The 23,779-nt window shown below is 32.3% G+C and overlaps 1 protein-coding gene across 2 annotated transcripts; it reads left to right on the top strand.

Moving 5' to 3' along the window:
* Positions 1–8,074: 8,074 nt before the first annotated feature.
* On the top strand, positions 8,075–21,438 carry LOC107849463 (disease resistance protein Roq1-like). 2 transcript variants are annotated; one of them, XM_047400746.1, is made up of 7 exons: positions 8,075–8,855; positions 9,928–11,041; positions 11,163–11,453; positions 15,933–17,366; positions 17,445–18,192; positions 18,271–18,308; positions 19,949–21,438. In XM_047400746.1, exons 1-5 carry the CDS (start codon positions 8,380–8,382, stop codon positions 17,655–17,657), a joined length of 3,528 nt encoding a protein of 1,175 aa, XP_047256702.1. In that variant the 5' UTR covers positions 8,075–8,379; the 3' UTR covers positions 17,658–18,192; positions 18,271–18,308; positions 19,949–21,438. The 2 variants fall into 2 exon arrangements, with proteins under 2 accessions (XP_047256702.1, XP_047256703.1); XM_047400747.1 differs by lacking the exon at positions 19,949–21,438 and adding an exon at positions 18,417–19,600 and having other exon boundaries at positions 8,106–8,855.
* Positions 21,439–23,779: the final 2,341 nt, after the last annotated feature.

The following is a 23,779-nucleotide window of genomic DNA, read 5'->3' as shown; positions in this document are numbered from 1 at the left end:
TCATAAAAAATCTCAGCAACATCAGAATCAAGGAAGGGATATTCCTTTTCTCGCATCTCCTTTAAAGTTTTCTGATTTGGACGTGCTCCAGAAGTTGTCTTCATACTTTGCTTCTTGCTCACCTTTATGGTAACCTTCACAAGAGACACATCAACATTCATGAACTCCTTTTTGTTATTTTTGGGGACAAACTTTCCCCATCTTTTGGGTTCCTGCTTATCCTTTCCCCTTCGAGGGTCATGGATAGGCATTGATCCTTTTCCAACAAAAGACATGCTCAACTCCATATCGTGAGCACGGGTAGCTAGCTCTTCAAAGGATTTAGGCTTAATGCCTTGAAAGATATAGAGAATTCCCAGTGCATTCCTTGGACGTACATCTCTATTGCAGAAGCTTCCCTGAGCCTATCTTTGTAGTTTAGGCTAGCATTCTCCATAGATTGATGAAGTCAATGACTGGTTCATCCTTTATTTGCCGAGTATTTGTGAGCTCTACCATGCTAACTGTATGCCTTGTGCTATAAAAGCGATTTAGGAACTCGTGCACCAATTGCTCCCAGCTATCGATGAAATTAGGATCAAGGTCCGTATACCAATCAAAGGCATTTCCCTTTAGGGAATGAAAAAACTATTTGACAGTATAGTCACCGTAAGTTCCAACATTATTACATGTCTCAACAAAGTGTGCGACATGTTGTTTTGGGTTCCCTTTGCCCTCAAATTGTTGAAATTTAGGGAGTTGATAGCCGATCAATCCTTGCCGTGTAAGGCTTGGCATAAGCAAGGGAAGACTTAGTGACAACATCATACTTATCTTTGAGCATCCCTTCAATGAATTTCCTTAATTGCCCAATCGGGATCATTCCCTCAGAAGAAACTTGCACCTCTTTAATTGGTGGTGTTTGTTTTACAGGATTTTCTATCTCATGAACCTCTGGAGATTTTCCAGGTGCATGGCTAGACTCTCCGTCTATCAGACCTTCCACCCTTTCCACTATCTTGTCAATTCGACCATTTTGATTCTAAACATATTTGGTTAGGCCATCAATTGTCTTTGCCAGATTCGCAAACTGCTCCTCCGTAGACGAGGAATTAGTTACCATCACTTGCATAATCACTTGAGATGTTGAAGAGTAGCACGAATTATAACATAAGTTGATCTTTGAAGTGATCAAATTATGCGGTGTAGTCGAAGATGATGAGTTACTTGAACAACCATCATTTTTTGCGCCAGAGTATTTGGAACCGGAATACTCAAGTAGAGCTAGAGTATTCTTAAGAGATTCCACCACATTTCTTCCTCCTTCTGAAGCACTTGCATTGGACTTCTTTCCTTTAGGGGTTGAAGATCCAAAAATTGAAGTTGGTACAGACGACACTGAATGTGTTTGTTGTCCTAGCAAGCCTGTCTTGCTTCTTGTGACAGCTCCTAAGCTTTCGAAAGTAACACCCAGGATGTTTTCTATTTCAGCAGAGAACTTTGAGTCAGCAGCCTTAAAAGTACTTGATTGAGAGTTGACCTTCTTGGAAGTCATTTCAGTGTTGTTGAACTTTGCAATTGGAAAAGTTGAGATGCAAGGTAGAGATTGTCCCACTGGACGTGCCAAAATTTATTGGATAGTAAAATTTTTTAGACCAAAAAATAAATAATCGAGATAAGAAAATATACTGCAACAATCAATTTATTGATTTCAATATATGAGTGTTACAATCTCTATAAATCCTCTTATTCGCCTTTTCAAATATAAATTCAAGGGCTTAAAGCTTGATCTTGAATTTGAACTTGATTTGTTGATTTGAGGGACTTGATCTTGACTTATGCTTGAATTCAAGGGCTTTTGAGCTTGTTCTTGAATATTGCGGTTTTGATCTTGAATCTTGATGAACTTGATTTGAATGCTTGAGCTTTTAAAAGAAATTATGGCGTTTGATCCATGAGCTTTTTCTTGCTACTTGTTAGAGTTCTGAGGGTCTTATTTCTAAATTATGAGACCCTTATTTATAGTTGTGGAAAAGGAAGAGTCATGATGAAGATGGACTTCCTTTGACCAATCAAATTCAAGTGACGTGACGCCTTTTATGAGCTTTGATTTTATTGGGCCTGCTACTTTATTTTGACATATGGTATGGTCCTATTGGCTCCTTCACATGACTTGGCATGCCACGTCATCTGACACATGACGTTTATTTGGGCCTGTAGAATATGACAATATCTTGGGCTTAGCAAAGTGGGTTCATCATTTGTAGCCCAATAAAAAATGAACTTTAATTAAATACATATATGTTTGGACTTAAATAATTAATCCAATTATATTAATCCGAAATATTTATTTGGGACTAATATATTTTGAATTTAATATAATTCGAATTTTGTACGGATTTAAATCTTCAAAATTGCATCGCCCACAATAACATAATGAAATATATAGCAGAAGAATTATATTATACATTAGTCTTCCAAAATAACGAATGTATAATGTCTGATATATTATAACTTATACATTAAAATATAATCTTCCAAAATGTATAATATCACACTATACATATAAAATATTCATCTTATACATTCATTATCTACAAGATTATAATAATTTTAAGAAAAAATTAGTGTTATTGTAACATTACATTGGCTACACGATAATAAGAAAAAATAATGATTTAATTTTCTTTATTACGTGATTTGAAAGTGTACATCAATCGTGTTTTGAATATTCAAGTGTTATTGTAACATTGCATTAGCCTGATTGTAGCCATAAATAAAGGAGCACATATATGGAGCTAAAATCGATGCACTAAAATATGAGCAAAATATGGTATTTTGATATGTATGAGGGGGATGAGAGAGAAAGAGTGAATTTAAGTGATTTAAGTAATTACTTTGGGATTTTTATAATTTCTTTTCCAATATGAAATTTTATATAATAAGGTAAAGTTACCTTGTGTATATATGCAATTTTTTCTTAATTTAATTTAATATTGTTATAGATCACTATTAAGTTAGTTTATGTAAATCTTCTAAATTAAGATTGTAACCTTTTTTTATATACTTGAAGTCGTTGAAATATTTTATTGTATTATATTAAAAAAATAAATTTTACAAAAACTCTTGTCACATGAAGTTATAGGTGAAAATAAAATAATAAATATCAAAACAAATTTATTTCTATTTATAATTGAGAAATTACACACCCACAAACTCATTAAAATATTAATATTTTCTATTTTTGATCATCATTGAATTGCCATTATTAAAACATTGTCATGTTATTTTATAAAATATTGAATTACTTGTGGCCTTTTGATATATTTCAATTTTCCAATAATACTTTCTTCCGCACAAATAATTTTTTTTATTTAAATTATCCAGTTATGTGATTAAAAAGTTTAATAATTATAAAATTTATTAACAAAATACATTTAATACGTCGTTCATTAGTTTATGTTAATTATAAAGTGAAAGATGTCATATAAATTATTTTTTTAAAATTTAAATTATTATTTTTTATATGATGAATTTGGGCCTCGGCTTAGCACAGGCCTCATGAAATTAGTTCCTGTGATATAGGATCTTGGGAAGTTGTTATGTGATATAGGATCTTCGGAAGGTAAAGTGTACTCAACCTTAGGGATGACATATAAAGAAAGTTTTCAATAGCCCCTTCCTCTTTACCTTTTTTCTAAAAAAAAAGGGGAGATAAGCATCCGTATCTTCGAACTATGGTCAAAATTGTTACGAGACACTTCAATTTTACAGGTTTTATTACCTCCGAAATTTAATTTTAACTTTTTTTTTGTGCTGACCTAACACCTTTATTACATCAAATGAGGCTCATGTTAAAAGTGTCACGTCAGTTAAAAAGGTTGACAACGTTATGCTAAAATTTAATTCAGGGGTAATCGAATCCGTGAATTTCTCACAAACTTCTATCATGTTTCCAAATTGCACGACATGAAAAAGGGATGCTATGAAAAGGACTAAAGAACACAGATGGAAAATGCTAAAAAGACTATCGACAATATATACCACACAAATTTGTCCCTCAAATTAAGAAAAATTTTGTTCAAATTAAATTCCTTAATACTATAAAGCAAGCGGAAATCTAGGAATCCCTTAATGTTAGGTAAAAATAATGAATGTACCTTTATTTGATTAATTTCTTTTATAGTATTTCTTCCGTCCCAAATTTCCTAATTTGATTTCTTATTTTACTTGTCTTTTTTCATTAATCAAAAAGAGACAAAAAAAAAAAAATCATGTTTTACCCTTTGCATTAATTATTTTTTCTTCAAATTAAAATGTAAACATCATTTAATAGGGGTACTATGGTAAACTAGACATATTATTAATTATTTTTCTTAATCAATGTGTCATCTCAATTTGGGATGGATAATTTGAAACGGAAGGAGTACTATTTAAAAATAATAAATTCATTAATTTCATTAATATAAGATAAAAATATGTATATCCTTATTATGTAATTTATTTAATTTCATTTTATTACTCATTAAACTAATAAACTCATTATTTTAATGTATCTGTTATTAGTTTGATGTATCCAACAAATTAAAGACTGAGATACATATGTATACAGTTGTGCACATATACATTTATATGCATCATGAACACATACTAACATGCTAGATATATAAAAGAAATTAATCGATTTCGATATAGGATGGATACAAAAAAAAAACTCATATATATATATATATATATGATAAATAGATACTAACCTCTTAGATACATACAAATTTATGAATTAAAATAACTATGCACATAGATATATCATATGTATTCATAACAATAAACCTGTGCACATGTTTTTTTAACTAGTTTAGGTGTACGTGCCTTGTGCGTGTACCTTACTTTAATGAGTTCAAACATTACACTAAATAGAATACTTGTTTAACCAATAAAGATGAATAGAATAATTAAATTTAATATCTTTTGAGTATGAAAAGATGGAGAATTTATTTACTAAACCTAATCTTTACCAAAAATATTTTTAAAAGTCGATCGACATTCATCTACCATCTGTAAATTGCAACAAAATAATACAATGATAGAGCCATCAAAATAATACAATTAAATCTAATCTTTACACAAAAACAAATTCTCAAAGTTGTCCGCCACTGATCTACCACCTGTAAACAATAACAATAATACGATAATAGAGATATTAAAATAATACAACTAAACCTAACCTTTACATAAAAAAATTCCTCAAAGCCGAACAACATTTATCTATCACCTGTAAACTGAAACAAAATAATACGATAAAATTGATATCAAAATAATACAATTAAACTTAAATTTTACACACAAAAAATTCTTAAAGCCGATCGAGATTCATCTACGAACTGTAAACTACCACGAAATAACAAACTAATAGAGATGATAATACAATTAAACCTAACTTTTACCTAAAAAAAAAAAATCAAAGCCGACCCACATCTAGCATCTGTAAATTAAAATAAAACAATAAGATAATAAAGATATCAAAATAATACAATTAAACCTAACCTTTACGCAAGAAATTTTTCAAAGCCAACCGATATTCATCTATGATGAGCGAAAATTTTGACCCTAAAGAATGATTTTGAATGAAAACAAAGAAGATATATATACACACGCTTATGTTGAATTCTATTATGCTGACAAAAACAGTGAACAAGTTGAGGGTTAGAAAATCAAGCATCCACCAATCTAGACATGTAATCGAATCAAGTTAGATGAGCAGCAATCATATTCTCCCAATAGGCAAACCGGTTTGTTCTCTAGTATAACGTATATCTCAATATTTATAGAAGTATTTTTTTAATAGTTTTCTATTATGAGTATTTTTCTATGTGAACAATATAAAGAAAAATATTAATTAATTCTCCTACCATATATTTTAGGAGCCTCATATATTTTAGGAAGTCTAGTAAAAAAGAAAATATTAATTAATTGTCCTACCATATATTTTAGGAAGTCTAGTTTATAAAATAAAAATAATTAAATAATAAATTTAAATAAATAGTGAAAAGACAGTTTTGTCTAAAGAAGAGTCCTTTAATGAAGGACAAAAAGTTCAAATTACTTTTCTAAGGGTCTCCACACTTTTAATATATTATATAGATATAGATTATAGATTATGAATATAGATATAAGTGACCTCAATGCTGGTGGGGGTTTAGGCAGATCCCTACCAATTTATTTCATGAGCTAAAAGAGTTACAAGAGAAGGAAGATTGTCCTTTGCTTTGTGGGGAATAAAGAGGATTAAAATCTCACCCTTATACAAGGGGTGCCATCCATATATATATATATATATTCACATGTATCGTGGACACACAATAACCTACTAGATATATATAAATTTGAGTATTTTTGATACATTAAAATATAGATGTATTCATATCTGTCATAAAAAAAAATACATTTTTTTAACTAAGATACTTATTCACAGAGATGCATTCACTTATATCATGAACTAACACAACTTTATATTTTATATGAATTAGTAGACTATGATAAATTGGGATGAACTTGCATTCGTTCATACTTAAATGCATGTGATACAACGAATATAATAAAGTGACCTTAAGAAAGGAAGAAAAACGAATAATCTTTTTAAAATTTGACCTCATATCATTAACAATTATTATGAATGATAAATACACAAATTATAACTATAAATTGCTAATATTCTGACACAAACTATCATCATTTTGGAGGAAGTCATTTTTAGCACATTCAACTTAAGAAAATAACACTCTCACATCCCCCAATGGCCCAATCACAATACCCACCACTTGCGTTTCCTACTTTCATCAATAAGGAAGTCATTTTTTTTCCTCCTAAGGAACTTATTTTTTTAAAAAAATATTTTTTATAATATTTAAATAACCAAATATGAGAAATATTGAATACACCATAAATATTAGTAACTAATTATAATTAAGTGATAGTAGTCAATTACGATGCATGTATCATGTAGTATCTATTAATTTTGTGTAAATATTGAATGAGAGCAAGTTTTAATCAAAACTTTTCTTGAATTATGGTGGTACATAGGAAATGATTTTCTGTGACAACTTACTACTCTCTCCGTCTCAAATTATCCGTTCCAAATTGAGATGACACATTGATTAAGAAAAATAATTAATATATGCCTAGTTTATCATAATACCCTTATTAAATGATGTTTACATTTTAATTTGAAGAAAAAACTAATCAACGCAAAGGGTAAAACATGAAAAAAAAAAATTATCTCTTCTTGATTAATGAAAAAAGACAAGTAAAATAGGAAATTAAATTAGGAAATTTGGGATGGGTAATTTGAGACGGAGAAAGCATTTTTTAAATAAAAGCTAAGAGAGAGTTGATTGGATAGTAATCATCTCTCACTTCTAATTTCGAGGTTGTGAGTTTGAGTCAAGTAAAATTTAAAAGGAAGAAAATGGCCATTTGGAATTTGTTCTTTCAGTGTTAATTTTAGATGTTTTATTTGTAAAAATGAAAAATTTTTTAGAAGAAAAATATAATTTAAAAATAAATGTATAAGAAGTATAAAATTCTTAACCTCGTATGCAGGTTCGAACGAAACTAGCCACGGTCAGAAAGGTAGAGAAAAATTGTACGCCAAAAAAGATAACAAAAAGAAGAAAAAATTATTACTTTTCTTATTTATTACTTTATTTGTTCATTTGTACTTGTTACATATTTCTTATTTGAATTTTTATTTTTTTATTTGTTATTTTTTACATATTAAGAAAAAATAACTTTTATTTTGAGTATTAATTATTATTTCTCCAAATTAACTCAACACACAATAGTAAACATTATTTAATAGGAATATTATGATAAAATAGTCATGTCAATAAGTGTTTCTTTAATGAATGTGTCAAATTAAAATATGACAAGTAAAAATGAACAAGAGAATACTCATCTCTATTAAATATTAGTTTTTGTTGTACTATATTAATGTATCTCTATATTTATGATAAAGAGTAAGAATAAAAAAATACAAGTAATTATGGTGTTTTAATTTTCTATTTTGATATGGATGATAATTATTTAGAAACGGAGGGGAGAAGTTGGAATGTCTGTCCACACCATTTCATTAGAAAATACAGAGAAACTATCAAAATATTCACACACTTTGAGAATGCTGTTTCGTTGCTCTTTCCTTTGCAATAGGTCTGCCATTACCTTCAGGTTTCTCAGTTTTCTCCACATTGACCTGCATTTAGAGATAATAACAGCATTATAAAGTATGTATCCATGTTTGAGCATAGTTGTTGGTTATGTTGCACTTTTCAAATTTCGAGATTCAAACAAGTTTCTTTTACCATAATAATATTTTTATAGTATGTGAGATTTTTCTTTTCCAGCATGTCTTGTTCCATAGTTAGTAAGTACGATGTTTTTTTAAGTTTTAGAGGACCAGATACTCGTAGAACTTTTGTTAGTCATCTTTATAATGCTCTGGAGCAAAAAAATATACTCGTTTTCAAAGATGATGAGCGTCTGGAGACTGGAAAATCAATTCCTGATGAACTTTTGAAATCCATACAAGAATCTAAATTTGCCTTGGCGATATTCTCAAAAAACTATGCATCATCAAAATGGTGCTTAGAGGAGCTTGCACACATCATAAAATGCAGGAAAAGAATGAACCTGACTGTTATACCAATCTTTTATGATGTGAGTCCATCTGATGTACGCCATCAAAGATCCTCATTCGCTCAGTCGTTTTATGAACACGAAAAAAGTTGCAAAGATGATGGTGATATGGAGATGATTGAAAGATGGAGGAATGCATTTGCAGTGGCCGGGAAAATAGCAGGACATGATCTGAAAAATTATAAGTAACTTCTCTTTTTCTTTTCATTTTTTGCTTACTTGTGAAAGTTGTTGTTGTAGCATAAGGGGGATCTATGGTGAAAGTTACATGAGTTTGTGTTTATACCTCGTTAAAGTAAGGGTCCATACATACTATTTATTGCAATTTTAGTAGAGTCTTCGACACAAATTTTTTGAAGTCAGTTTAACCTAATATATTAATGGTTAGAACTTGAGTTGTTTTGAAAGTGGCCTTGTAACAAATATAACCATGATTGACGACCCATTTTAGAACCTGGCAAATCACGTTTGGACCTTGGTTAAGAAAAGGAGCATGTGCATTTTGTAAGGATGCCTATATATGGATGATAAAGAAATGAACCTTGAGTCTAACTCAACCTCAAAAGCTAGCTCATGAGGGGAGGATTGCCCAAGACCATATAAGGAGACCAAAGACCCTTTAACCCACCGATGTGGGACTCCAACAATAGAAGTTGCTCCCTTCTTTATTTTGCTTTTGTTTCTATGATGAACTCCCATTCCAATGTATGTGATTACAATTCTCCTTTGTTACATGCCTTTTGGCCAAGTCACCGTTGTTTGATGATGTAATGGTGGTAATAGGAAAATTGCTGGATGACGAGAGTAAACTATCTCTAATCTTAAGCTCTTTTTGATTTGGTATATAGGTAAAACGTTTAAATTCCATTGCTTGTAATAAAGCTATAGTCAGACCTAGAAAAATATCTAGATGTATTGATTCTCTTATGTTTCTCATCAGTAGCTATCTTATCTCTGTCTTCCATTTGCTTTGCAGTTTTTTTGATGTTTATGGGTAAATATTGGAATTACACAGACCGTAAAACTATGGGGTCGCGAATAATTGAAACATATTTTCTAATTCATCTATGTAAGTTCTATAAACATTTAATTTGTAGTAGATTTTTTAAAATGTAAACAATGATAATTTGTAATAGCTTCTTTAGAATACCTTGTGCATTATGTTATGTATGATGTTTAAGAGAATATCTAAGACGAAGTTTCCTTTTTAATATTCTATATAATTTACACTCGGATTGTGTTTATTGTAATATGTAGGGATGATGCAGAATGCATCAAGAAACTAGTTGATGATATATTTCCTAAGCTTCAAGTTATTTCACCCTTCCCGAAATGCTTAGTAGGTATGGAATCTCAAATCGAGGAAGTAACATCATTATTAGATATGGAATCAAATAATGTTCGTTGTATTGGAATTTGGGGGATGGGCGGGATAGGCAAGACAGAACTTGCAACTTGTCTATATCTACGTTACTGTCATCAATTTGAAGCTCATTGTTTTATTAGTGGTCTTGGAGCATTGTATCAGAAAAATGGACAAGCATGGTCAGAACTGGTCCTCATCGGCAAGATCTTGTGTGGAAAGTTGACTCTAACTAGTGACCATGAAGGGCTGAGTGCTATTATGAATATGCTTCGCCAGAAGAAAGTTTTGTTCATTCTCGATGATGTAAATCATCATGAACAATTGGAATATTTAGTTGGAGAGCCAAACTGGTTTGGTAGGGGTAGCAGAATTATTATAACAGCAAGAGACAAGAACCTGTTAATCAGTCATGCTGGGGATAACGTGTATGAAGTCCCACTGTTGCTTGAGAATGACGCTCTTGAACTGTTCAGTAGGCATGCTTTTAAAGAAAAATCACCAAAGGAACATTTTACGGAACATTCAAGTCAAGTGGTGGAGTATGCCGGTGGACTCCCTTTAGAATTTTCAAGCCAAGTAGTGGAGTATGCCGGTGGACTCCCTTTGGCGCTTAAGGTTTTGGGTTCTTCCGTTTATAAACGAGACAAAGAGAAATGGCAAGACATAATTGACCGGCTGAAGAAAATACCTCCCAATGATATTATAGGGAAACTTAGGATTAGTTTTAATGGACTGGATAAAGATGAGAAGGAAATATTTCTAGATATTGCATGCTTGTACAAAGATGACTCAGAAGATTACGTGAAACTAGTAATTCAGAGTCGGGGTATTCAGTTGATAGGAATAGATTACCTTGTCGAAAAATCTCTGATATCCATTTCAGGTTGCAGAATTGAGATGCATAATTTGATTCGAGAAATGGGTGAAAATGTCTCGAGTGAAGAGTGCACAAACTGCAGAGTATGGCTTTCTAAGGATGTTCATGAGCTTTTTGCTAGAAAGTTGGTAAGGAATGTTTTGACAATATCGATAATTTTATAATCTCTTAGTATTGCAACTTTGTTCTATTGATCCTTTCCTGTTCATTTTATCCTTTTAACATAAATATGCGTTTCTTTCTCTATAGAAAACAAAAAAGTTGGAAAGCCTATGTATCCCAAAAGGTTACAATTTTGGAGATGATCCGGTTAATCATAGCAGGATATTCAAGAAGATGAAGCGATTACAGGTACTCAGAATTGAAGGTGGAACCTTTCACTCAGATTTTGGTATCACTCATCTCCCTTCCAGCTTGCGTTTTCTTGATTGGTCGTTTTATCCTTCACGTTCATTGCCCGAGAGTTTTGAACCATTACAGCTCGTTGGGCTTCGTCTAAGAAATAGTCAGCAACTTGCTCAACTTTGGCAAACATCAAAGGTATACTTGTGATCTCCCTCTCTTTCTCTGCAACAAAACAAAATGCCAGTGTTTTTTTTTCTTGGTCAGTCCACGTCAATTAATCGCTCAAAGACTTTTCTATATGCATATTCACATCAATTTGTCTGGTTATCATTCGCTTGAAAACCGATAAGTTTAAACTTATGGATTCACTATGCAAGCCTCATCCAAAATGTAACATATGTTCTCTCTTCTCTCCAACATCTCATACTTCATCTATTTTTCCCTAACAGTATAACAAATATGGTGAAATGCACGATTTAAACTACTTTAAAAGCTGATGTGTGTCCCTTTTTGGTTTAAATAAATGGTGAACCAAAGATGGAAAGAAATTTGTTTGTGGGTGCTGTTGGGTTCGTAGTATATGAAAGAAGTGTGAATGAAAAAATAGAGAATAAAATGGTAGAGGGGAAGGAGATACTAAAATGGAAAGTGTACTCCCAAATTAGAAAGTTTACTCTTTCTCCCACATTGGTGGAAGAAGAGAACTTGAAAGTGTTTATAATCAAAAACACTTACTCCATATGGCAAGTGAGGCAAGAAATAATAGATGTCTCGCGCCGTTGCCGTCGTCGCTCACTCAACTTTGTTTTCGATTCGGATTTGGAAAATGATCTCTCGGTGAGATCCATCTCCTTGGACAAACTTTATTTGAATGCCAAGGAAAAATGCAGTAAAATTTTTCTGAAACAGTGGCATTCAAAACGCAGTAAAATTTTTCTGAAACAGTTGCACTGTTTCAAGTGAACTGGTGCTTCAGAAATGATACATTGTTCTGAACTGAGGCTACAGAAGGTTGCAATGGTTCGAAATGATGCTTCAGAAGGATGTAATCCTTCAGTGAAGTGACACACCGATTCATGAAATGAGATGACTGTTCAGGAAAAGATGCAATCTTTGATGAACAAATATGAACTCAGCAAAGGTGTAAATTTTGGAGTGAACCATTGCCTCTTTTCAGAAGAGGCATGTTATGGCTATATAAACCTGCTTTCATCCACAGGTTTTGATACGAAATTTCAGAATAAAAAATACTCTTCTTGTCTTCAAAAATTCTGTGTGATCATTCAAACTGTTGAGTGCGTTCGACGAGTCCAAATAATTGAGATACCGCTATATTTGGATTGAAGGCCATTTTATCCTGGGAGGAAAATATTCATAACCTCTGTCACACCCCCTTTTTTTCACCGCATCCGACCCCGCTAGGGAGTTGGTTTTGGAGAAAATGGTTTTTCCGATTAAGGTGACGTTTTGAAAAGGGGTTACTTTACTTACAGAGTCGCCACTTGGAATTGAGTTTGGGTGTTCCAAGTCACCCTACTGAATCCCTATTCAAAAGGAAATGACTCTTCAATTTTTATTTTTTCCGTCTGCAAACTAGAAATCCGGATAAGGAATTCTGTTGACCGAGGGGAAGGTGTTAGGCACCCCTCGAGTCCCGTTGTTCTAGCACGGTCGCTTTAATGACTTACGTCCGGCTTAAATTAATTTTTTTTTTCTTAGGATTTATTAATATTTGTTAACCTAAAAGTTGTTTGCCTCCTGCTTTTAATTTATTTTGAAATTATTTATTAGAGGTAGAGGTATGGACTGCGTACATCTTACCCCCCCCAGACCCCACTAGGTGGGAATACACTGGGTTTGTTGTTGTTGTTGTTGTTGTTGTTGTTGATATGTGGCTTACCGATAGTAGTACTTTTCGGCCTCACCACAAATTTTGGCACGTTTCTCGCGCCTTTACGGCATTTATAAGTCGTCCCTATTTTCCTAATCTGAATATGCACCTAACGGGTTTAAAACCTCCCCAACCCAATTCAATTGGCTTCAGATGGTAAATTAATTTAATTATGACGAATGGTCGGTAGCAGGGCTTTCCAACTTCATCGTCGCTTTTTGCTTGTATATTAAAGTTAATTATTTAGAGGTTAAGAATTTAACTCATTTTTATGAATTCACTCCCTTACGATGAATTTTTTCCCTCCCTTACGATGAATTTTTTCCCTCTTGTCTTTTCACACAATGGGTCTTGAATAAATCCCGCACCCCATTCTATTTTATCTCACGTTAAAAACTAATTTGTGATTTTAATATAATCTAGAATTAAAAGCTTTCCAACAAAAAACCTAATAGGAGTATAAAGCAAATTGAAAAGCATGGTTCCATATCAACTAAAAGAAAATAGACATGTGACGAAACCCTTAATCATCCATGTTGAGTAAATTAATGTTGCATGAAACAGTGATCGAAGCAACTTTATTATTATTATTTTTTTTTTTTCCAAAACAAAAAAAAATCTCTTACATTTGCTTAATGTCAATCAACTATAAAACGAAATCCGAATTCATAATAAACTTACAAGAAAAATAAATAAATAAAATAAAGCAACATTGTATGAACAAGCTTATGCACTATTATACTCTTTTATTATTCAAACAACTTATAAACACAAATAATAACTGCTAATTCCAACCTCCAAAGCAAAATCATACTCATTATTGTTAAGAACGATGTGTGTAGAAAACTTTATCATACACAGTTTTATTTTTAGCATATATATTTAATAACATAACAAAATCTAACTAAATTTAATTATACAATTTTATTTTACAATATTATTATTTACTTTTAACTTTCAACACCAACTAATTTAGAGATAATAGATAAATATGACTTTTAGTATGAATAAAATACCCAAAGGGGGAAAAATAATTATCAACAAAAGGGAAAGTTTACTTAATAGGGTACAAAAATTAAAACAAAATAAAGATTGTAATTTCAAAGATAGAACTTCAGAAGTTCATACGATCTAAAACACATTAGTAGCGGGGCACACTCACCATTAAAATAAAAAAAACCACTAAAATAGAAAAATAAAAATTCTAATAGAACGATGAAAAAGGACTTCGCATAAAATAATTAATTTTACATCTTTAAACACTAAAAACTTTAAAAATTATCTCACTTAAAATTTAAAATCAATTTAATTGACATTATTTTGAAAACAACAAACAAATTACAAATAAAAGACATAGAACATGAACTACATAAAATAATAAATTAAGCATACTAAATAATATAAGAAGCCGTTGAAATAACTTTATTCATGCTTTGATTCGTAAGAAAACTTATATAAAAAGAACATAATACAAAATTGAATAAGAACCTGTGTGACGAATTAAACTAAGCGAGAAAGCTTTTACGCCAAACCAAAAACTCAAACGGGAAACCTGAAACTCAACTTATCGCCTCTTTTCCTCTCCTTTGATTTTTCCCTTTTTTTTTTTTTCTTTCTTTTTCTCTTTTGTTTTTCTCATTTTTTTTTTTCCGTTTTCAATCTTTTTTTTTTTGTTTCTTTCTTCCCCCCGTGTGTGTGTGTTTAATGTATTATATATAGTAGTGTTGTGTGCATGTGTAGTTTTTGATGTGGTGGAAACGTGAGGAAGGAAATAAGGATAATGGGGTTGAGGGAAAGGTGGGTGGTTTGGGTAGATTAGGTTTTTTTTTTTATTATTATTATTATTATTATTATTAATAAGATAAAAATAATTAAAAACTAATAAAATATAACATAAGCTAATAACTAGTCTTGGGAATATGATTAAGAAAAATTAATATCACACCATTCTTTATTTAAAATTGAAAGAAGAAACAAATATAATTTAGAAAATTTTTTTTTTCTTTTTTTTTTTTCTAAAAATAAATAAGTAAACAAATAAAAACTAAAAAATGAAACTTATTTAAAATGTGACTCTATTTTTGTAGTCCTCTTTTTTTTTTTCAGAATTTTTTTTTTTTTTTTTTTAAAATAAATTTAGTAAAAATAAGTTAAATTTAGAATATCTAATTTGGACCCTAAAACGAAATTGAACACTAAATGGCAAAAACACTTAGGTTTGGTAAAAAAAATTAGGTGTTTACAACCTCGGGTACAGTGAGGGGAATTGTTTCCTTAAGAAAACTCTGTGAATTCGGACGACTTGGCCTTATTCATTTCTGTTTCATCTATTTTCTGGAAAAAATAAAATACATTGGAAAGGTCATTTTGATCTTGTGTTGAGTGTATTTGATATACTTCATTGTGTTCTTGTTTATACTTGAACTCTAGTTGAAGTTGTTGCATATACAGATTCTGTGTACCCGTAGAAGGAAATAACAGGTGCAAGCATAACAAATAAATCTAGCATGCAGCACACAAAAGTACTTAAACATGCTAATACTTGTTTCTGTAATTCCTCTTCGCTACACATTTAAATTTATGTATTATGTACATTTAGAAATGAAGAAAGATTCAAGTACATTCCATCTATGTGGTAGTTGCTTTGAATAACTATCAAAAGCAAATGTAGGAACATAGTTATAATCTACCTGCTGTTATTATGAGTCATAAAATACTTGATTGGTTCTGTTTATATTTCAGAGAAACATTGTGGTTTATATTCCGTTTTTGTATGAAAACAGAATTTGAACAGCTTGAAGCATTTGGATCTTAGCAGCAGCCTTGAGTTAATAAAAACTCCTAATTTTGAGCATATGCCAAACTTGGAGAGCCTTATTTTAAGCTCGTGCGAGAATTTGCAAGAGGTCGATTCCTCTCTTGGACGCTGCAGAAATCTTACTATTTTAGATTTATCGGGTTGTTCCAATCTTGAGATACTTCCAAGATTTACTTACATGGAATCTCTTGAGAAACTCGACCTCTTTTCGTGTAGAAGTTTAAAACAATTTCCAGAATTCTGTGGAGATATGCTACGTTTATCTAAACTCTCTGTAGGATCCCCACTGATAAGAAACTTACCGTTGTATTTCAGCGGCTTGAGCTATTTACATTTGGAAGATTGTGAAGATCTTGAAACTTTTCCAGATACTATTCCAAATCTTAAAGATCTGTGTATTTCAGGTTGCAAAAAACTTGCAACGCTGGCAAATAGCCTCTTTGAATCGGAGCAATTGGAGGAACTTGAAATATCCAAATGTCCTAGATTGGTAGATCTCTCGATATCTCTTGGAGTTCATATGAAGCTTAAACAACTTGTCATAAGTGATTGTGAGAACTTAAAGAAGCTTCCAAACTCCATTCAGATGGAATCCCTTGAATATCTCCGTATATCTAATTGCCCAAAATTGGATACATTTCCAGAAATCAACGGAGATATGCATTGCTTATCAGAACTGATCCTACGATCTACTGGGATTAGAGAATTGCCTATGTCAGTCGGGAATCTGAGCGGCCTCCTTCATCTTGATCTGGAAGGATGTGAAGATCTCGTAAGTCTACCAAACAGCTTCTGTAATTTGAAGAATCTTCAATGGCTTGTTCTTTGCGGCTGCAAGAAGCTAGACAAGCTTCCAGAAAACATCGGTGATTTGCAAATGTTGGAAAAACTAGATGCAAGTGGAACTTCAATCTTCCAACCACCTCCCTCCATCAGGAAGCTTTGCAAACTGGAAGATTTGAATCTCTCGCATGAACAACTTCAACGTTACTCAAGTTTGGTTTTGCATCAAGTATCACGTTTATCCTCCTTGAAACGTCTTCATCTTGGTAATTGCAACATATTGACTGGATTTCTGGAGGATCTTGTATCTTTCCACTGTTTGGTATGCCTGAACATTAGAGGAAGCAGTATATCTTGTTTACCCAAAAGCATCAATGAATTCTTATGCCTTGAAATCCTCGACGTGCAATTATGTAAGAATCTTCATGAACTGCCACGAGAGCTACCCCCAAATCTAGTGGAGCTATACGCAGATTATCATTTGGCCTGGAACAGCATCAGAGATCTACTTAAGTGTGTTCACTTGTATGATATCAAAATATCATGGAGTGGTGTATCAACTAACCGAGTTAACGTGTTGAGGTTCATACAACATTTTCTCAAGGCGTATATCCAGGTTTTTATCTCCCTGAAACATATATTTCAGATGTTGTTCTTATCAATTTAGTTATACTAATATCGATTTATGTTTCAGTGTGACTTCCAACACCTAAGGAGATATTTTTGCATTTCTTTTCCGGAAGTCAGAATTCCAGAGTCTTTCGGTTATCAGTTAAGAAATCAAGAAAATATTTCAATTAATCTCAACCCTTTTTGGTATACCGATAAATTCATGGGGTTCTCCATATGTTGTTATGCTAATAGAGGGAAAGTTGCTTCCATAATAGACATTGATCAGCAGTTCTAACCCTGTAAGATCTTATTCCTTGAAGTGTCACATCAATCAATGTCGGCTCAATAATCCCGCTCCTTCTCTCAAGTGGTTCTACATACCATTTAAAGCATTGTGGCATGTTTCTGACAATAAAGAAGGGAAGAGCCCAAATGATTATTGCATGTTTGAGGTATCTACAATGTTTTGTAATAAAGCATGTTGGGGGATTCGCCTGGAGTATGAGAATAATGTAGGAGAACGAGGAGGAGGATACATCGAGCAACTCAAAGTCCCAAACTCTTTCCAGTTCAGCGAAACAATAATGCTGACAACTGTAAATGGACGACGCTCAATGGTATTTGAACAACCAGTGCCATCACACACTTGTAGTCGTTTTCAAGCTTCTGTTGAGGATAACATCACCACAGATAGAGGACTTCATTTTGGGTATTGTGATAGCTCATCAAGGGAAATTGATGATGCTTCAAGAAAGAGAAAGAGAAATGAAAAGAAAAGGAGAAAAACAATGAAACTAGCTGCTGTCATCGAGCCAAAGGAGATTATCAAGGTTAGCCATAGAAAATATCTTGAGAATTATTGTGCTCATATGTGATCTTACACTAAGTTTCATGTTTTCTGTATGTAGGTAGGAAACGTCAAAGCCAAGTGATAGAACCTATGGAAGTAAGTACTTGATTTTTTTTTTTATTAGACAGAATGGACGTGGATCATCTTGCTCACTGCAAGTCTATTTACTCGATTAATTTTACTTTCTTTTTACCATTTCTCCAGAAAGGCGCCTGATATTGCTCCTTTCAGTCTTCATTTGCCTGATGTAACCTCGATGTTTAGGCCTCTGGTTCCATGTTTCTTTTAAGTACAGTTATGCTAAGGTACCTAGGGATATCATTCTTATTGTAACAGGGCGTTTCTATTTGTTTTAATGTTTCCGTATACTGGTATAGCTTTAAGCATTTAGCTGTAATTAGAATTTCTGAATTCAAAATGAAATTTAGTCAGTAATTTGGAAATGAGATTGAGCTTTCAAGTCTAAGTAAAAGAAAAAACAAATAATCTGAATTACTTCAAATAACTCACTCATTGAATTTACGAAGTTAATATGCAAGTTAGTTGAACTATTTTCTCAACATGAATAATGCAAAAACATATTCTTTGGAGGTCTATCTGAAACAGCCTCTCTACTTCTTCAGAGGTAGCGGTATGAACTGTGTACATTCTACCCAGACCCCACTTGGTGGGAATACACTGGTTTTGTTGTTGTTGTTCTTATTGTATATTTCGACATGCATATTTATCTCATTGAATTTGAGTTAAATTGAAATTCATTTAGCTGAAGTTTCAAGCTGCCAAATTTATTCTTATACATTCTTCAGACGTATATAGGACCAGGAATCATAGGTTCTGATGAAATCCCCTTCTTTTCTGAAACATTAAAACATATGATTATATCTTATGCTTTTTGTAAGGAAAATTTCTGAGTGATATGAGACGGTTTAATGCATATAATACCGATAAGTGTTGTTCACACAGGTTCTCCAGACCTTCCAAGTTGTGTTCTGCCTTATAATCAATAACAACCTTAACCAAATAATCCACTAGCCAGTAGCCATTCAATCCTAAATCAATTTGCACATTGATATTACTTGTTTATCGTGGATCGGGTACCTCGTCGGTATGGATATGTATATGTTGGATCGGGTACCACATCGGTACGGATATATATATGTTGGATCGGGTACCACGTTGGTACGGATGTGTATATGATGAATCGGGTACCATGACGGTACGGATGTGTATATGATGGATCGGGTACCACGACGGTACGGATGTGTATACGTTGGATCGGGTACCACGCCGATACAGATATGTATATAATGGATTGGGTACCACGCCGGTACGGATATGTATATGTTAGATCAGGTACCACGTCGGTACGGATATGTGTATGGTGGATCGGGTACCACGCCGGTATGGTACATGAACATAGATGGTTCCCTGCAGGTCATGACTATTTGCGCAAATATAAGTCCCATAGCATGTGTGTACATATTTGTGTTGATTCTGTGGATGTTTACAGTATGGATGATACTCTTGATGGTTAGGTGGCTTGTTTTGTGAGCACTGTTTGACCTATTATTGTTGTATTGTTGATTCATTGAGAATTTGTTATGTGATGATGTTTGTCTACTTGTTATTTGATTTATGTTGTGTACATGTTATTAAGTTGAGTTGGCCTATGATACCTACCAGTACATAGTGGGTTGTACTGATACTACCTTGTACTCTTCTTTTGTTGAGTGTAGAAAGTTTTACAGAGGCTCAGACACGACCTCACCTTTAGAGTTTGATAGCAGATCTTGATCCAAGGGTGAGCATTCCGTCTCCAGGTTACAACGGGTCAGCTTATTTGTTATTGTCCATCTTTCGGGCAATGAAACATCCCTTATTTACTTTATTTTGGATATCTCTTTAGACGTGATCTTTGTTAGTAGTTCTTGTACGATGACTTTCGGGTCTTGGGGATTTCAATAAGTAGTTAGTTGGATTTTCGCATTAATAATGATTAGCTCTAGACTATTGTTATTATGTTGATTTTATGATAATATCATCTTACTATCGACTAAGTGATTGGGCAATGATTTGATTTAGATGGTTCTCCCACAGGAAGATTAGTGTGGCTGCCACTCATGGCCTTTTGGGTCGTGATAGTTATCCATACCTTCCAAGTTGTGTTCTGCCTAATAAAGGGTTTAATCATATTCCTAACCTTATCTTAAATGCTGGTGATTCTGATTGAAGAGACATTGTTTGTTTGTTTGTTTGTTTGTTCTTGCATACTTGCCAACTAGTTGATGTTTGCTTCTTCGTCATGTCCTAGTTTGTTTTACCGCCTATGTTACTTTGGCAGCTGATATTGGTGATCGATTAATAGTCTTCCCACGCTCTCCTTTTTTACTTTTGAGCAAACTAACAAGTACAAGACTTGTATGCACTCTAAACAAATTTTCACTTGTAGAGGGGAACTGCAGAATCATCTGATTCTGCTATGAATTCCTGATATTTTGGGGATTCAAAAATGTGTTTGAGCTTGACTATTCCTTTGAAGCCCGAGACAGGATACCTTCTTAGGAGAAACCAAAATTCTTAGCTTTCTTGATCTTGAGACATCCTTCCTCTACTCAAAAGCCCGAGACTTGATTAAATTTTCTTATTACATGAACGTACACTTACTTTCTTTTTTTCAAAAGCTTATGGAGGGAAACTTTCTTTTACCAAATGATCCTGTGAAAGATGGGAAAAACTTCCGACTCAAAGCCTGCTGATTGTTTGTATTGAGTCTAGTTACTACTTAATTTTAAAATGTAGAGATAAGTACAATATCTGCTTCTTGTGGAGAAATGTAGAAGTTTTGTGTCAAAACAATTTTTGGTTAATAAAAAGTTGTTCAAGCTTAAAATAGATATTTCTTGTCTAGCTCCAGGTTATATCCTTTCATTCTTAATTTGGACAGAAAACTTGTGACGGACAATGTCAGAGGCGGATCCAGGATTCCTAAGTTTCGGGTGTCAAATTGTCCACTAAGATAAACGGGTCGATTTTTTAAAATTTTGAGTTACATTTCGAATTATTTATCTTTTTTTATTTTTATATACAAATTAATCGAATATGGATATTTAGTTATATTCTCTTTCAAGATATCTGAGATTCAAGATACCTAATTAGTCCAACTTCTTTTTACGAATAAGAGAAATTAACTCTAAAACAGGAAGAAAAAAAATCATGTTAAAAAATCAAACTTTGTATAAACCATCTAATATCGTTACTTCAACATATTCATATTCCATTATCTTTATATGTTGTTACAAATATATAATTGAGGAGTAAAAATTATAGTTTCAATATAGTTATCTTCACTTAGCGTGAACTTTGATGAAAGATTAAACAAATCTTTAAATTTAAAAAAACTTTAGCATGATAATAAATCATTTATAAAAACTTAAATTTTTAAAATAATTTACTATTTATATATATATTTATTTGTTCATTGATATGGGAGACACTTAATACTCGTAAGAAAAGATTAATAGTAATTAACAAAAGAGAAAGTTAAAAAATTAAGAATTAATTAACGCAAAAATTTGGATTAGTAAAGAATAGAACTAAAAAAAAAAGAAAAAGCAATGGAAAAGGCGAAATAGTGAATGAGTGAAGAAAGAGGGTTGAAGCTAGGGTTGTGCATATTTTGGTTTAAACTGAAAAAATCGAAAAACCAAATCGAAATTTTAATTTTGATTTGGTTTTTTATTTTTTCGGATCGATTTCGATTTTCAATTTCTGAAATTCGATTAAAAGGTTTGGTGTTCGTTTTTTCAAAAAATAATTCGGATAAGCCGATTAACCGAAATTCTATAAATAGTTAATAATATATATATATTTTATTATATAATATTTAATATATAATAATATAATATAAATATATAATAGCAACCCTAATAACTAATAAGTAATAGCACACCACATACAGCTAACAACATACATTAGTTCAATAGTCAAACAATCGATCGAATCATAGACCGCCGGCGAGATCGTTGTCTGTACAACAACACCTAAGCCGACGACCAGTTTGACCAGACGACCACTGTGGGTTGCAGCCTGCAGTGCCGACTGTTGTCTTTCCGGCAGCGACCATTCTTTCGAGTTTCGACTGTTTATGTAAACTTATGCATAATGAAGTTATATATTATGTTAAACTTATGGTTATATCATTTAGTTTCATCCATGTTGAGTTATTTATATCTGGAAATGAAAAATAGGTTTGAAAAATTATTTTTTTTAAGAAAAATCATTAATTTTAAATGTCCAATCATAACAAAGGGAGGTTCACTACTTTAATCTTCAAAACCGAAATAAAAATTCAAAATAACCGAACCGAATTTGTAGAAATAGAACCGAACCGAATTTATTTCGGTTTGGTTACGGTTGTCATTTTGGTCAATCCAAAAATTGCAAAGCCAAATCGATATTAAACTATCAAATCGAACAAACCGAATGCCCGACCCTAGCTGAAGCCCTTCCTAAGCAAGGAAAAACATAAAAATAAATATAACAACATGCATCAGAAGGGATTCAAACTCGAATCAATGGGGTGGCAGGGTATTCCCTTTGCCAATGGCGCTATCTAACTGTTTGATCTTAAGGGTGGCAAGCTTAATCTATATCTCATTTCTTCTGTGTATATACATATATATACAAAGTTTTAGTCGAGGTTACCGGGTGCCGTGACACCCTCATCCATATACATAGATTCGCTCTTGAACGATGTGCTTACCATTTGAGCAACTCTCTTTTGTTATTCTTTATTAAATATTAAAGAATTGAGCACGTGAAATAAAAATCTTTTTTAGTGGAGTGCTTTTCCCAAAAGTGCGACAATTTGGTGAGGTATTTTGGCGCGAATGAAGGTTAGCCATGACTAAAAGTGATTATAAATTCCCTTCGAATTCAAATTAGCCATGATTACACTAGTGGTGAGTGGTGTTCTATAGGCATTATAGAGTGCCTGTTTTTTGACATTGTTCTTTTCTTAAAAAAAACATATTTTTTGAGAAAAAATATTAATTTTTTTTTTTGAAAAAAATAGTGTTTGGTGCTTTTACAAAAAACAGCAGCTAGAGAATTATTTTTTTTATAACAAAATTATTTCTCTCACTCTCTCTCACACACATCAAAGTATCCCTTATTAATTAATGGCAAAATGACCTTCTGGACCTCTGTTGGACACTTCTACTTACATGTTTGTCATCTGGACCCCTGAACCCACTAAAAAACAACATTTTAAACCCTTTTTTGGTGAGTGTAACACACTCTCCCCTACATCAGCTGTCACGTCTGCCACGCCTGACATGTCTGCCACGTCATTTAAAAAAAAATTACATTAAATTCTAGGTCATTTTTAAAATGCTACATAACAAATTAAATATTAACATTAATTTAATTAAATAAGAAAAAATTATAAATTGTAGAAAAATTTGAATAATCATGTTTTTATTTTTGCTCACAAATTAAACATCATATCCATTCCAAATAATTAAAATTCTTCCCCAACTAATTTAAATTTTTAACTATAAATTCAT

The sequence above is a fragment of the Capsicum annuum genome, chromosome 12 (genome assembly GCF_002878395.1).
Source record: "Capsicum annuum cultivar UCD-10X-F1 chromosome 12, UCD10Xv1.1, whole genome shotgun sequence".
NCBI classification, from domain to species: domain Eukaryota; kingdom Viridiplantae; phylum Streptophyta; class Magnoliopsida; order Solanales; family Solanaceae; genus Capsicum; species Capsicum annuum.
The sequence above is the reverse complement of the archived record's forward strand: the minus strand, read 5'-3'. Positions and strand labels throughout refer to the sequence as shown.